This window comes from Diorhabda carinulata, chromosome X (genome assembly GCF_026250575.1).
Source record: "Diorhabda carinulata isolate Delta chromosome X, icDioCari1.1, whole genome shotgun sequence".
Classification (NCBI taxonomy): Eukaryota; Metazoa; Arthropoda; class Insecta; order Coleoptera; family Chrysomelidae; genus Diorhabda; species Diorhabda carinulata.
The window spans coordinates 30,325,986-30,342,958 of record NC_079472.1 but is presented as its reverse complement, the minus strand read 5'-3'; the positions used below and the strand labels follow the sequence as shown (position 1 = coordinate 30,342,958).

Genomic DNA, 16,973 nt, shown 5'->3' with positions numbered 1-16,973 from the left:
CACGTCATAAAAATACACAATTATGACATTCGTAGTGTAACAAAATCTATTTATCAAAAGTGTGTGTGAAATCAATACTCGTGTATATATCAGGTAAGTTTATATTATAAACGTTGGTAGTCCTTTAGAATCTTTATTCGGGGTTGCCAAATTTATTGTGGTTTATATCAGAGCTTACTTATAGCGATTTTTTTTGTTTTTTATTCGAATTATTTACTAAATAAAAAATGAACAGTTTCTTTCATGTCTATTTGAATACCTTCAGTTCATATTGGTTAAACTAAATGTTATAATGGTCAATTTAAAATATCGTTTCGTACTAACAAGTTAGATAAAAAAATGACAACGTGGCAACGATGTAAAATAATTGCTTACGCGAAGTTATATCTTTAAATACGTAAAATAGAAACCAATTTTATTTAATAATCTCTAAAATAAGAATATCAATAGTACGCCGATGATTACAGGTAACACTATTTAATGATTTACGATATATATTTAGTTGGATAATTTCCTCTAAAAAAACGATACTTTCTAATATAAGACAATTCGTTATTAATATATCATTTCGTATACATAGTTATATAATATTTATCATCATTATTTCGTTTAATATAAATGATGATAGGGTTCATTAGAAAACATGCCAATAACTTGCGATTTATTCATATTAACCAACTATAAATGATGATTAATGATTTTAAAAATTCCTATAATCATTCATAAATGATACAAATATAAAACCGAACATAATCAATAATTATCTTATATCAAATTTAATCATTCATCTTTACCAAACTTTCAAAAACGTGATTGTCAACGTCGGAATTAAGTTGGTAATACTTACACAAGTTGTCAGCTGACCGTGGCGTTTTCCGCATCTAACTTCACGTTATATATTCACGCCCCTTCAAAATACATTCGAAAATCGTACTTGAGAAGAAATAATTAGTGTAAAATATTAGCAAAATATCCATTTAATTAACTCAATTATAAATACATAATCAGATCTTTAATCATTATGTAAATTATATTTATACACTCATCGATTGTTTTCGTTACATCACCGGGAAATCTATTAATAATATCCTTGGATTTAATTGAATTTATTAGTGCATTTTTGAAATTAATGCGTTTTTTTCATATAATTGATTGCTCAAATAAAGTTTCGTCCATATAATATACATATATATATTACGAAATGTGGAAAGGTGTAATAAATATTGTTGTCCGCAGGGAATATATTAATGGAATGGTACACGTTTTTTAAGGTCACAAATAAAGTCAATTTCATATCGTACATTTCGTAACAGGTTTTACTTCACGTGTGTACAACGTTGCCAAACCACTAAATGAATAATCCGATTCCGGATTATGTTTTTAAAATTTTTTAATCGATTTTGGTTGAATATTATTTCAATTTGGACCCGTATTTAATTGAAAATAATTTATGTACTTACATAAGTAAGTATTACCTATTGTGTAATTATATAAGAAATATTACTATGGCAAACGTCAATTTATTCATGTTTATAAAAAGTTTCTAGCAGTACCATGTGACAGACATTTATTACATTGGATTGTTTATCATCTGGAATAAGTTCAACTTGACAGAATACATACATAACAAACTGGTTTTGTTCCATTTCGAATACCATATTCAAAGTTGCTATACTCGATACAACAACATTGGCTAATAAATTACAATTTAAGTAAATAATAATTCAGTGCTTGAACAACTTTTCTTAGAATAAAAGATACAGTGTGTTCCATAAGTTATATTATACTAACATTCACATTATTTGATACCTTTCTTATTTTCAGTCAACTTTTAAAAACATTTTACACAACGTGTCAACATCGCGTTTTATAAACTTTGTTAGGCGAATGTACCCCGAATATTTGGATTGTTCTGTGGTTAGGAAACCAGCAATCATTTTGTTTTTTGCTTAGAATTTATATTCGGTGTTAATTCTATGGTTTTTAACTAACACTTTTCAAAATAAATTCAATATTTTATAGCTTTATGGTTTTTATTTCTTACAGGACCGCAATAGTCCTTAACATATTAATTTATTTTCGATTCTAAAAGAGTTTAGTATAAGAGATATAAAAAATTGTTATTTTTATTGTTCGAAAGGTAACGAAATTAATATTTAAATTATTTTTTCAACCACCCTGTGAGAAGATGTTATAAAACATTTATATTTACTAATCTTTCTGTAAAAGTTCGTCCATAAAACGATTTAACACAACTGACCTAGTTGGTAAATAGTTTTTTTTACTTTTGCATAATATTGAATCACGCCCAAAAGAAGCGCCAATTACGTAATTTTAAAATGATGAGGACTGCGAGAAATGAGAGAAAGGTGACTAACATTAAGAACTTCAAGTCGACGTTCATTTGTCAAATTTAAAATTTTAATACCCCGTTTATGAGTCCTTATATCTTCCGTATATTCCCCATGGCGTACTATTTGATTTTTTTCTATATACTTACAACCATTGTAAACCATTTCGTATAATATGAACTCAGTATCTAACATATTTCGACTTTTATTTAATTGGTGCTCTTAATATTTTCAATAATGGATTTTTGTTGTCTTGAGTACTTGACTACCTACACTTAAACACGATTTTGATACATAAAACTTAAGAAAAAATATTAATGGCTGCATTAACTCAGTTGTCGCAAAGTTGCAAAATCATATTTATAAAATTATAAAGAAGCCGGCAACAGCGCGTAACTACTCGGATCACTACAACAGAGAAATAACAATACAAATTTAAGCGACACGTTTTTAAGGAATACAATTCAATTTAAATCTTTTTCAAATTTAACAATCTTAGCTATCGATATATTTATCAAATGAGAAATACCAATTTTGAATACATGAATAGACAAATCGAAAACATAGAGAGAGAATTTATTAGTGTACACTGTATAATAACGTAACTTTACACCATTCTTTAGGGTTAATACTGTATAAAAAGTCTGTGTTACAATTTATAGCGTCTCACATTGTTGTCTAATTTATTTAATAATGTACTAATGAGAAATGTTTTGAAGAATAAGTTTTTTTATAACTTTTCATAATCCAATTTTATCTTTGGAAATATTTATCATAAAATTAAATTTTCATTTTAATCTCATTAAAGAAGTAGAGTTTTGATGTGGCTGGCAAAATAGACAAATCGAAAACATAGAGGAGGAGAATTGAATAGTGTACACTTCAAGATCGGGAGACATATAATAGTTTTCTTTTGTTGCTATTTCAAGTAATTTCACCACAAATTTCAAAACTAAAATATATCATGTAATATTGAACTAGTTTTGTTTTATTTACATAAATTATAATAAAAAAAGGTCAACAATGGATTATATAATTTGAAATATCTCGAGAAATTGCATTAATTGCTTGTGTGACTAATCTACAATTTAGGTGATCAAGTAACCTTTTAATAACACAAAGCGGAACTGCATAAAGAACTAAATATTAGTTTTCATTTCTTTGTGTCAAAATGCATCATATAAACGACAGGGCAGGACTAGAACTAGATGTTAAATAAACAGCACCACGATGCTTTCTTGGATCTATTTTTAGCTACGTAACCGAACTACTGTTAAAATTTAATGAATCGTGGATATGCAGCGATCTTGAATGATTCTTCATCGTTAAATCAAGTTGATTGATGAATTGTCCATGTCTAAAGTCATATGAAATCAACCCTTTTTTGTAGATATACAAATTTAATTTGATGTAAACAACTCATTTATCGTATGTCAAAAACATGTGATGACAATATGGCGACGACAGTTTCACTTGAAATCAATGTTGCCAAAAGTTTTTTTTACAATTGACTGATAAATTATAAATAAGTTAATATTTAAAAATGCGGTTCTGAATTTTAAATTTCGCAATAAATACTCCGGATTTATTTTTGTTATGCTCCATGGTTAATTATGTTACAAGGTGTGTATGAAGGATTGTCGACAACTTTTAATTTGAAGCTATCGTATTAACAAAGTTCCTGTAAAATACTTGATTTATTGCTATAGCAAACTTAATATTACAGTCATCTTTCAATGTCAAAAAACAATTTAAACAAGATCCTCAATGACGTAATATATTATACACGTTTCTTAATCCAACAGCTTCTCTTATCTAATTTTTTATGGTTCAAACTTGCCTGATGGTTGATAATAATATTTTTAAAAATCACTAGATGTAATTTGAAAATGTTATTGTTCGAAATTCATTCCCTGTTCGTAATATGACTTTCATTAATTAGCTGAAGCAATCAAAGACATTTTATACAACATGGCAACGTGGTCTTCCATAATATAACGAACTTACCCGAAATATTTGAACTATTCCGTTGCTAGGAGACGAGAATATGGAACGATTAGATGGCGTATTGTTATTTAATTTGATATTTTCTAAACTTTTCGAAAAAATAAATAAATGAATTGATAATTTTATAATAGAACTTACTATTTTTATTTCATTTATTATAATTCATTTCCATACTATCATAGAAATAATAATGTATAAAGATTTGTTGAATAACATCCATATTATTATTGACAGGACCGTAATAGCTCTTAGCACATTCAATAATTTTTTATTATAAAATTATAATTCGAACTAATATTAATAATAATAATTATTATTATAGTTTTTATTCTCAACCTCGGGATTTTTTTTCATCCGAACTAAATATTTCAATTCAAAAATTCCACACGGCAAAAAAAAACGTTCTCCTTGAATGTCTGCCGTTATTTAAGTAAATAATTTGAAGTACTTTCACTTTATTAAAGGTAAAAAATTACGTCACGTTGATTTTCGTTGTTTAGTAGCCACTGGTTGAATTGTTAATTCCCAAACGTTTTATTATATATTAAGATCTTTAATTGTTTACATTTTGTTGTTTTATGTTTTTACATATCATTCAGACAAAAAATCGAAATACATACTATTGGTATTGAAATTGGAGGGATTGAATCCTTTCCTCCCAATATCGTAAGGAAGAAAGTAACAGTTCTTCACGAAGCTAACGTGAGCCTAATTCATTTTCAATTCTCTTTTGCTGTGCGTGGTGGTACGACGTATTTTTTTTGTGATACTGACACTGATTATACGTCTGTGAAGAAATAGTGTACGGGGTTAATAATATTTCGATTGGTATGGCGATATTGAGGTTAGTATAATTTTATTATTCACATTATTATATTTTTTCTGCTTATTTTTTATAAATATTCGTAATTTTTATATTTTATTTTTTTTAATTATAATTTTATTGAATGGTAATCCAAAAACAAAATTTAATTTTCAAATTATAGCACATTTGCTTAGGGTGTTTAAAAAAATTGGTAATTTTGGTACTTACAATCATATTGTATCAATTTACGAATTTTTTGACAATTTGTAGAATTATTTAGTCCCTATTTCATATTCTTTTTGCTTTTATAATTAAAATGTATCATTTGTTCGTTAAAAAAGCTGAAATATTTAGAAATAATAATTCATAAAAACATTTCGGCAGTAAAAACACCTGTGTCTCAATCGATTTGAAAACAGGGGCGTATTTAGGAAAAAAGTATCAAAAAAATTAAATTTTAAATCAAATTGATATGTGATATTTATAATCTATTACAATAGAATTTGTTTTTTTCCATATAATTAAAAAAACCAACGTTTATAATTGATTACCGTCTTTCAATTGACCTATTTTATCATCATAAGCTGATAAAATCATTGTTTCATTATATCGTTAGCTATTAAACTAAGTCACGATTATTATAATCTTAAATAACAGTTTCTCGGCTACCAGTTACTATTTCAACTCATTAATAATAATTGAGTCGTGTTATAAAAATAACTACCACTTAATAATTTTTTCAACTAATACGTTGCAAACAAAGTAAATTAAATAATAAATAATTATTAAAATTTGTTGGGAATAAAATAAATTCCAAGTTCGTCTCTGTTCTTTACAATGTTCGCAATTTAGTACATCATTGTTACCAATATAAAACACCAACATCTCATCTGATTCTGATCATTTAGATCACGATTAATACGTCAAAATTTAACGGTGTGATTTTCAACAGTGTAAGTCACGTAATTGTGCTTTTTATTACAAAAAGAATTCCTCTTACATATATGGTTATCCAATTCATCTACGTGTTGGTAAACAATTAAAAAAAAAGTGTGCCAATGAATTAATATCTAGTTCGATTCAGAATGTATATACGTTCGTTTCATAAATTATCATAGATAATAAATTAGTGTATGGAATGTATCGAAATGTAGTTACTCGAACACGGCGACAAGCCATCGAAATCAATCATTTTATATCAATAGATGATTTATGTGAAACAGGGTTGTCAGATCAAACTATTCTATATTCAATATGTAATAAATATGTAAATATTATACGGTTTATAATAAATTGTTAATACTATTTTTAAAATTTTGTAAGTTCATTAATGTCTTGAAGTAAAATAATAGTTTTATTATTTTAATTAGAAACGTGGCAACCTGTTTGTCATTCAAGATTTCGTCTATGCATTTATCATCTGCTATTCACTATGAATGTATATAGAGTATTTACTGCCCACTTTCACATTTATGTTTATTTTTATTTCGAACGTAAATCGAAGAAGATACTTTTTATTTCGACCTAGTGATATAATAGATTTATGTAAGTTATACGGTATACATGTAATGAGAAATATATAGTTTCAACATCAATAAAAACATCAACCGTTTACTTTCATTTTTATTACAAGGAACTTATATTATCATTGCTCGATTTACTTTATTGTTTATGGGGGAGATTGGGACAAAATAAGAAAAGATCTGCACTTGATTTTTATATTGGATAATTTAAGCAGGCCCGGAGTGGGCCTATTTGGGGTAAAATCTGGCAAACAAGACACAAAAAAATATTATGATGATTTATTAGGTTTCTAGCTGTGAATCGAGTGAATCTATTTTTAAATGATTGTGAAATAATTATTTTACAACTAATTTTTTTTCTTGTTTGTTTTTATTTAATATTTCAAACACGTGTATATGTAACGTGGCCGAACTTATTTGTATGAAACTTTCTTATTCTTGTTATAGTTTTCTTTGTTCGTGTTAGGATTAACTTTGGTATGTAAATTCGCCTACTACACACAAATAAAAATGAAAGTAGGTTAAATATATGATCTCATATTTCATGGCGAATACATCAACCGTGTAAATATTGAACTGCCATTTTTATAAATGAATATCGTACTTTATGTTCCATTAATTTCATTAACATAAAAAAATTTTGTATTTGTTTCAATAATTTTAACAAAAACATGTCCAAATGTCTCAAGGTCATTTTTTAATAAAACACAATAGATCGCGCAACACTGTTGAGTCTAGCAGCTTGAACTCGTTATAGTCAGGACCGTATTCTCTAATAAAATTTAATAATTAAAAAAAATAATTTATTCGATTTAGTGTTCAGCGATTAGATTTTTTTTTCGTTGGTTTTTATAAATAAAGCAAAATTTTTAAAAACAATATATCTACGGTTACAAGCAAAAAATAGAAATGATCACGTGTTTATCATTCTTTTTAAGACCAATACAAATACTACATCAAATTTTATTGCTTTATGTAGTAAAATATATTTTTATCGATGAAAATTTATACCTTCCCTCGTAATAACTCAATCGACGATAATTATATATATTTCTATTAGTAAATCACTTAAAAACAGAATTTAGCTATAAAAATTATTTGCCAATTTGAAAAAGAAGATAAAACTAATAAGGAGCACTTAAACGAATCGACTATAAAGCGATACCTTGACCTACTGCAATTTAAAAACAATTCTCCAAGTCTTGCATCAGTTCAATATGTAATATAATGTGGTGCAATCCCGAACGCGTTTCTACAAGATGGATGGAAGTAAATAGATGAAAATCTGAGAATTTTTTACGTATTAAAATTCATTACTATTTCATAAAGAATACAAGAATTGTGGCTGTTAAAATATTTTTTTAAATATTTAAACTTTTCTCAGTGTATTCTGTTATATACATAATAATTGTACGCGTCAACGGATTTTCACATCTATTGATTAGTGGTTCTATGACGATGTAACGTAATCTTCTTTTTTTATTTGAGACAAAGGACAGTGGTAACTTACGATATTTAATTTAATGTGTAAAAATTTATTCCTGGAACTATCAATTTACAAGATATGTATTTAGAAAATTGAATAAAAATTCCTTGAATGAATTTAGTACCACAGATTATAAGAACCACAGATATACATTGACATTTAAGCCATGCTGCTAATTAATAGACAAATTTTCGTGATCAACCCCTGGAAAAAACGGTGTTTTATGACCATCAATATCTAATATAGAAAAGTGCGGGTCCGGCTTTTAAAAAGTTGAAACGATGATAAATTTTAATAAATTTGAAAAATACCAATACCATGTATATTCGAGTTTCGATATTTATACGCCTATTCAATCTCTAAAAATATTAGTTGATATAAATTTGTGGTTTAAGTGTGAGGGTAACCCACTACAAAAATATTCTCTAGTTGGGACATCCTTTATATCCTCGGTTATTTCCAAGGCGAGAGAAATGTTGCAAACCTTGTCTAGACTGCAGAACTGATCTTAACGATAAAGTTTTATTGTTAATACAATCATTAAACTCAATTAACTAGTCGTTAAAGTTGTTATAAAATTTTATAATCGATTCGGAATGTTTATAATTCCAATTAATTTATTTTATGAATAATTATTAGAAGATTTGACCTATTTATAGTTAGCTAGTGATTTCTAGTTTTTTGTTATACATTATTTTCATTCATTTGAAACATCCTGAATTCAGTGGCGTGGTGTTTTTTTTTTATAAATTTCAAATTACTTTTAACTTCAAATTTTATATATATTTCGAATCTAAATAAATCACCTTGTATATCACTTTTATTTTTCCAATAAACAATCATAAATTCGTCAAATATATCAATTTCAGTGAAAACAAAAAAAAGCGCTACCCAGAGTATTATTAACAACCATACGAATGAAGTAATTCAAATACAGTTCTACTATGTTGCCAATTTTAACTATCCATCAGGGATACTTGAAATAATTATTTCAAATGGATATAAAATATGTCTTATGTTTATTATAGGGCTACTATGCCTTCAATACGATGTTTTATATTCTTCTTTTTACAAATTCAATGGATTTTGAGTATACAGCTGCAGTCATTTGAAATACCATTGCATGGAGACGGTGATTGCGCTTTGATATTAGAAGGTCCTGGTAGAAGTAGTAGTTTTGATTATTCTTTCAATCTATTACGTGGAAGTACTTCGTAAGTGATAAATGATTTCATATTTTACACTAAGAAACGTAATTTATTATAATTTTTTAGAAATTACGATGGTTCTAGTACGTGTATAACGTATCAAGCAGTTAATGCGGCTTATTTGGACGCCAGAAAAAGGATACGTAAGAATTTTTATAATACTATAACATTATTTTAATAATTTTTGTTATCTTAATATATATATTTCAGGTATTGCTCCACCAGATGATGCCGAGAAGAAGAATGAATATGTCGCAAGTATTGGTGAATTGGTTTTTGACATTTCTATGAATTTAGCAAAAACGTAAGTCAGAAAACAGAACTTTCTTTTATATGATACATTTCTTTGAAATATTATTTAATTCTAGTTACGGTTTGAGTTACGAGGAAATAGAAAAAGGTCTACCTTTGATAGATACTAGCAAAACTTTAATAAGTGAAGTATGTCCTGCATTTTTATCAAACGTAGAATGTAGGGCTGGTAAATACAGAAGACTAGATGGACTTTGTACTAACATCGAACATCCAACGTGGGGAGCTAGTCACACACCTTTCACCAGGTATATGATAAACAAATTTTAAAAAATGAATAAATCGTAAATTTTCATAGCATCATATTCTTAAAACACCTCGTGGTTGAAAATGATAATTTAATTCCCTTTTATGTGGCAAACGCGCAAATACCTAAATATAGATGGTCACAAAAGAGGGTCAAAGTTAATTAATGGCACCAAATATTTTTTTCCTAAATACATTTATATGTTGCTTATTTTAAATCTATATTATCACAAAGATAATTGAATTTTCGTAAAAAACGTTAAAATTTACAAATACATATAATGATTTTATTATTATTAATAATGATAATACGAATGTAACAAGTTGTTTTTATGTGAATATAAAGCAAAAATGGAATATATAAAGTGAAACTTATGAAGTTTCAAATGAGATATTGCAAATAAAAATGGTTAATTAAAATATTACACAATATATTTAATAATACATTATAAATACCTCAATTCATTTTATTGTTCATTGAAGCAGCCATCTTGTAAATTGTTTTAAATCTTTCAGAACACATTATGACAATTAATGTATCACATCAATGCACGTGAGTTATAAAACACAATAATTAAATTTCACCAAACAAATAAAACAAATTATCACCATAATACATGAAGTAACCAATACAAGAAATAATACCAACATAAAATCTGTTTTCACACACCAACTTTATTTCTATTCATACTAACAGAGCCATCTAGGGGTTCGAATGTAAAACAAAAAAAAATAGTTTGACGTTTGAACTACGAAGATGATTAATAGAACTCTTTTTTTTGTTGTAAAAACCAATACCACGTTAAAAATGTGTTTGTTTGGAATAAAAATATATATACAGGGTATTTGGTATTTTAATCGAAATAAATATTTTGAGAAAAGTATTTATTCTTCTGTAGATTATTAGGTCCAGTTTATGCCGATGGTATCCAAGCTCCCCGTATAGGAATATCTGGGAGGCAGTTACCATTAGCCAGAGTTGTATCCAGAACCATGCATCCAGACGAAGGATATCACGACCATGCTGGTACAGTAATGATCATAGCTTGGGGGCAGTTTATGGACCACGATTACACTCTACAGGGTACACCGTTAGGTGAATAAAAAAAATTGTTGTGATAATTGAAATTATATAAATTTTTGAATATTTAGATCCTAAAAATAAGAATGATCCAGAAGAATGTTGCGGTAGACCGCAGCATTTGAAACATCCGTATTGTAACGAAATCTACGTACCGAAAGACGATTTTTTCTATAAATTGTTCAAAGTGAATTGTATAGATTTCGTGAGAACATTCCCGGCCCCTAGACCTGGATGTAGATTAGGATCTAAGGTTCCTTTCAACACGCTTACTGCAGTTCTAGACGGTAATACCGTTTATGGGGTTACAGAATACCATAACAAGTAAGTATTAGACCAATTTACGATTCATTTCCTTTGTCAAATTAATTTAAAATAAAAAAAAATGTACCGATGTAGAAAAACTTATTATTTTATAATAAAACCGATAATTATGTAGTTTTTATCCGCCATGTTGGTTAAAACATAAGTCATTCGATTAAACAGCGTTGCCAGGTCTTCTAATTCAACCTACATACTTTCTAAGATAATTTTAAATACGTACTCATATACAACGCAATAAATTTGATGTATAATGTATAAATTTATTCATAAATTTTATTTGTAACAATAATTTAACTTATACAAACGATTTTTTCATTAGTAATCTACAACAATCCGCCATGTTTGTTAAAACATTAAGCAAACGTCATATTCTTTGTGTAGGCCTCGATGCCAGTTCACAAATTTAAACTATTCAATAGTAATGATCTATTCTGTGAATTTTTTCACCCGATGATTTTTTTAATATCAAACTAATTTACTTAAATCGAAATAAATGACTAGGCAACCCTGTAATTACTTCGCTCCAATGTTTACGTCACATGCAAATTTGTTACAATATGTTTTGAAAATAAAATCATCGTTAAACAGTTTTTTAAAAATTAATAATTATTATACTTATCTGGTTTTTTCCTTCTAGTAAATTGAGAACGTTTAACGGTGGTTTATTAAGAATGCATCCTGCTTTTGAACATTTTGGTCTTAAGGATCTGTTACCACTAAAACTGGAGTATCCCGATGAAGGATGTACTAGACCTAATTCTTCTATGTACTGCTTTGAAGCCGGTTGGTATAATTTGACGATAATATAACGAATTAAATTAATTTAAATAATTAATCCTAATACAAGTAATTTCACTAAATATTTTCACTAATATCATTTTTAATGATAAATACGATGAATTGAACACATAACGACATTCCATTGGCGATTCTAACCTAAAATTAAATAGTAGGCGGAGGTGGTATATCCACGCTCGCGACGTTGCCAGATCATGTATTAAAATTGTATTTCTTTGAGGTTCTCCAGTGGCGGGGTGGATTTATATAACGACTTTTTAATATTTGTAGGTGAAGTTAGAGTGAACGAACAATTAGTTTTAACTTGTATGCATACTTTAATGGCTCGCGAACATAATAGATTAGCTCGCGGTTTGGCTGAAGTTAATCCGCATTGGGATGACGAAACTCTTTTCCAGGAAGCTAGACGTATCAATATAGCTTTCATTCAACATATAACTTATAACGAATTTTTACCTATTCTACTCGGAAAAGATGTAATGGAAAAATTCGGTTTGATTTTGCAGAAAGAAGTGAGTTCTTTCTATTCTAATATAAATAATAATTACTTGATGTTTCTATATATTTTAGGGTTACTGGAATGGTTATGATCCCAACGTAAACCCAGGAGTTATCGACGCTTTTGCGTCAGCAGCGTTCAGATTCGGACATTCTTTATTACCAACAGCAGTAGAAAGATGGAGTAAAGCACATAAATTCATCGGTAAGTTGTCAAAGTTTCAATGTTTTTTTTTTCCGATATGACAACGTTGCTATTTATAATTGTATCCAGTGTGGTGTCAGGTATAAATATTACAAATAAAATAATATTTAAACGAATAAAAAAACACATTGTAAAAGACGATTATTATTTAAAAAAAATAACAATAAAAAATTAAATTGATTGTGAAATAAATTCATTGTTTTGTTTGATAAATAACAATATAAATCAAATGTGTCCTTGACTTTAACCTAGATAGTAATCGTATTGAGATATATGGGACACGTTGCCAGATCGCGATTTTTATATGAAAATATTTTATTCGAAGTATTTACCGGGTGGGAAAATAAGAACGGCTGTGGATCATGTTTCAGGAACGGATTATATTACAGTTACAGGTACAAAATTATAACGAGAAACACGTGGAAATTCCATACATACCTAAATTAGTTGTTAAACCTTATTGGCAACGCTGTAATAACATCGTTACTTTGCTAGAAATAGCTATTGGTGGGAAATTTATAACACAAGAATGTAATATTGCCATATTTACTAAGTTTTTAGAATGTTATAGATTATAATCTATATATAAATAATGAATATATTCATTATTTTAAATTAAATTTTGATTCAAAATATAAAATATATCAAATAATTCGATTATAAACATGTTATTTATTTATATAATATAAAACTATCGTTATAATATATATCGAAATTGATTATTTTTTATAATTTTCACTGATAAATAAAATTGGCAACGATGCATTAATGCGAATTAAACGAGAATCTATGGTGGGAATGATGTTTCACCTCATCAATAAATAAACAATTTAGCTTCGTAAACATACATTTTTTATCAATTTTCGTTAACAAATTTTATGAAATTAAAAAAATGATTTGACGTGCTTTAAATAGCGAAAAATATTTCATATATCGTGCTTTAGCATCGAAACGTTTGTCCGATTTGATCCGAAGACCGCACGATCTGTTCCGAGCTGGTATATTCGACGAATACGTCATGGGTTTGATGAACCAAGTAGCTCAAGCTATGGACGATTCCATAACTCAAGAAGTAACCAATCATTTGTTCAAAAAAGTCGGAGGGCGATTCGGTATGGACTTGGTCAGTTTCAATATGCAAAGAGGCCGAGAATTTGGGATACCTGGGTATATGGAATACAGGAAATTCTGCGGGTTACCTTGGTCCGATAGATTCGAAGATCTTTTCGGAGCTATGCCTAACGACACCGTCAGAAAATATTCATCAATATTTGAGTAAGTTCTAATCAAATCTATTCAATAATGTAAAAAAAATAATCCATTTTTAATTAACTTCAATATAGGAAATATCTCTAATGATTATTATTTAATTAAATTAAACATTTTTATATATCAACTAGACTTAATATTAAACAAATTTTGTTTAAAATATTTATTCCCAATTATATCTGAAGTAGAATTAAACTTGGCAACGTGGTATATGTTTTTTTATCTTCAAGGTTACTCAGATTGGATTACTACTCATATTACTGCTAGCATCTATTGTTAACTATTGTATATTTTTGTTTTGATTTATAAAAATCGATGACTTTTATTTTATGCACTAATTCATCGAAGTATAAAAACATTGATTCTCATAGAATCGTTAAAAGTAGACAATGTAATATATAATCGTGTATAGTCGTGTAAAATCGTTTTGACGTTAATTATGTCACTCTTTTCGAATGAAATGTCAGTTCATGCAAAAATTGGTACCTATTTTCGAGCACATTTTTGTTTTTGAGAATTGTAATTGATTATGCAGTGGTTTTAATTAGATTTTTTGTTTTGTGTATATATAAATATTGATTAGGATCAATTAGAATAGTGATTAAAGTGTTAATACATTAATCGATTACAAACAAACATTATGTAGCTTGCAGCAGCTATAAAACTATTAAAAATAAATCTTTGTGTTTTTAGCAGGTTAGTTTTTTCTTTATTCACTTTAACTACTATTAATTTTAATTATATCAAATTCGAAAATAAAATTTCATATTTTGATAATTGACAAAGCTAAAACATAGGCGTACCATATCGATCAAAATAGTTAAAATTCAAAAAAATAAATTGTGAACTTTTTTTTAATAAAGTGAATGGGACAAGTGAATTATCTTCTTAATATTCCATTTATGAATGTTTTTATGATGTCTCTAATCTAAAAGTTGATAATTTTTTATTAAATCATAGATTTGCTATAAATTACGCTTTAAAAAGTATAAAAATTGAAAAACTCGAAAATGATTTAGGGAAAAATAGATACCTAGTAAATTTGTTAAAAACAAAAACTTACTAACTAGGAGAATAAAAAATTTGATTTCAAGACACTAAACAAGTTTCTGAATTAATTTTTTATATTATTTGTTACTCTATAATTTTTATATAGCACGCCACGAGTTTGTTCAAGTGCGTCTGAAAGTAAGAGAAATAACATATACCACTTTCTATTCTCTCTACTTTATTCTGATTGGATCACCTTACGTCACAGTTTCGAGTGATCGGAACGGAAAGGGAGTACTATAACAAATTGAATTTATTGGCGAATAGAGAGAGATGGATAGTGGGGCTTTTTTTCTCTCGACCAATAGTACAATTTCATTTATACGCCATTCTTTTTTTAATATTTATTAATTATTTATTATGAATGTGGTTATGTTCTTACAGACACCCAGCTGATGTAGATCTATGGTCAGGTGGGGTATCGGAAAAACCGTTACCGGGAAGTATGCTAGGCCCGACTTTTGCTTGTATAATTGCAACACAATTTAGTTATTCACGAAGGGGAGACAGATTTTGGTAATTTTCATATATTTCATACAAATTTCATTTTTTTTTAATATTTATCTATCTAGGTACGAATTACCTAATCAACCTTCGTCTTTTACACCTGAACAACTACAAGAAATTAGAAAAGTCAAATTAGCGAGGATAATATGCGATAATACGGATCTGATAGACACCATTCAATTATATCCTATGGTGTTACCAGATCACGAAATGTGAGTTTACTGCGACATTTTTTTTATTTATAACAATTTTTTTTCATATTTTTTTATAGTAATCCACGTGTTCCATGCAAATCTGGTATAATCCCGAATCTAGATTTAGCGAAATGGGCGGAATTTCCACGTGAACACGCGTTTCCATTAAACGATATTTTAGGCAAATAAAATGAAAATTATAAAATTATTTAATTTAGGGTTTAAATGTACAGCTGCCATTGTAATTATTTATTTATTAACGTGTACCAGAGGATGAGAATCGGACTACCAGAACCACGAAACAGTGCCAAGAACAGAGTAGCTTAAGACGGTCCTGTAACTTGTTGCATTTTTGTAGATTCCAAGAAACTTTTATATATTTTTTTAAATAAATTGCAAATTTTCTGTGATCTTTCATTCATTTACTTCACCTATTAAATGAGAATTAATTCATTCTTAGATCATTCTCATTGTTTCCCATCATCTGTCGAAATAGCGCGCGAAATATAAAAAAGAAGAAGAAGCCTTTACCAGTAAATCATCTTGCTAACGTGGCACAGACAATAGTGACATCTATCACATATTCATAACAGTCAGGGCCTGTATCTACAGGAATCTTCTTTATTTGATGTTTATTATTTACGTTGTTGCAGAAGTTAATAAAAATTATCATAGATGTCATATAATCAACGAATTCAGATTTATGGTAAAATAATATTTGAAACGAAAGATAATTAATAAAATAGTATTTTGTTATCAACGGACTTTTATAGTTTCGTAACTAAATATAGAAATATTTAATACATTTGGCAACACATACCACACCAGCTTATAACAAGATGGAGAACGGAAGCGAAATATAAAAGAGAAGAAGAGGCCTTTACTAGTAATATGTCTTGCTAACATGGCTAGATAATATCATGAAAAAGGTTCTTTCATATGTATACAATAGTGAGATCTATCACAGATTTATTGAAGTTAGTGGCTGTATCAACAGGAATTTTCTTTATTGATAGTTTACTATTCCAGTTGTTGAGGAAGTTTATGGTGAAATAATATGAGGAACTAGAGAAAATTAATAAAATTGGATAGTAATTCCAATTAAAAAA

General features: G+C 27.9%; 1 protein-coding gene across 2 annotated transcripts; it reads left to right on the top strand.

Moving 5' to 3' along the window:
• Positions 1 to 4,957: 4,957 nt before the first annotated feature.
• LOC130900918 (peroxidase) lies at positions 4,958 to 16,271 on the top strand. Of its 2 annotated transcripts, XM_057811921.1 has the most exons (14): positions 4,958 to 5,202; positions 9,201 to 9,386; positions 9,447 to 9,523; positions 9,591 to 9,684; positions 9,749 to 9,940; positions 10,838 to 11,034; positions 11,091 to 11,343; positions 11,981 to 12,126; positions 12,412 to 12,653; positions 12,712 to 12,844; positions 13,789 to 14,119; positions 15,548 to 15,679; positions 15,736 to 15,882; positions 15,942 to 16,271. In XM_057811921.1, the coding sequence occupies exons 1-14, from the start codon at positions 5,189 to 5,191 to the stop codon at positions 16,051 to 16,053; spliced, it is 2,256 nt and encodes a 751-aa protein (XP_057667904.1). In that variant the 5' UTR covers positions 4,958 to 5,188; the 3' UTR covers positions 16,054 to 16,271. The 2 variants fall into 2 exon arrangements, with proteins under 2 accessions (XP_057667904.1, XP_057667903.1); XM_057811920.1 differs by lacking the exon at positions 4,958 to 5,202 and having other exon boundaries at positions 8,156 to 9,386.
• The last annotated feature ends 702 nt before the right edge of the window (positions 16,272 to 16,973 follow it).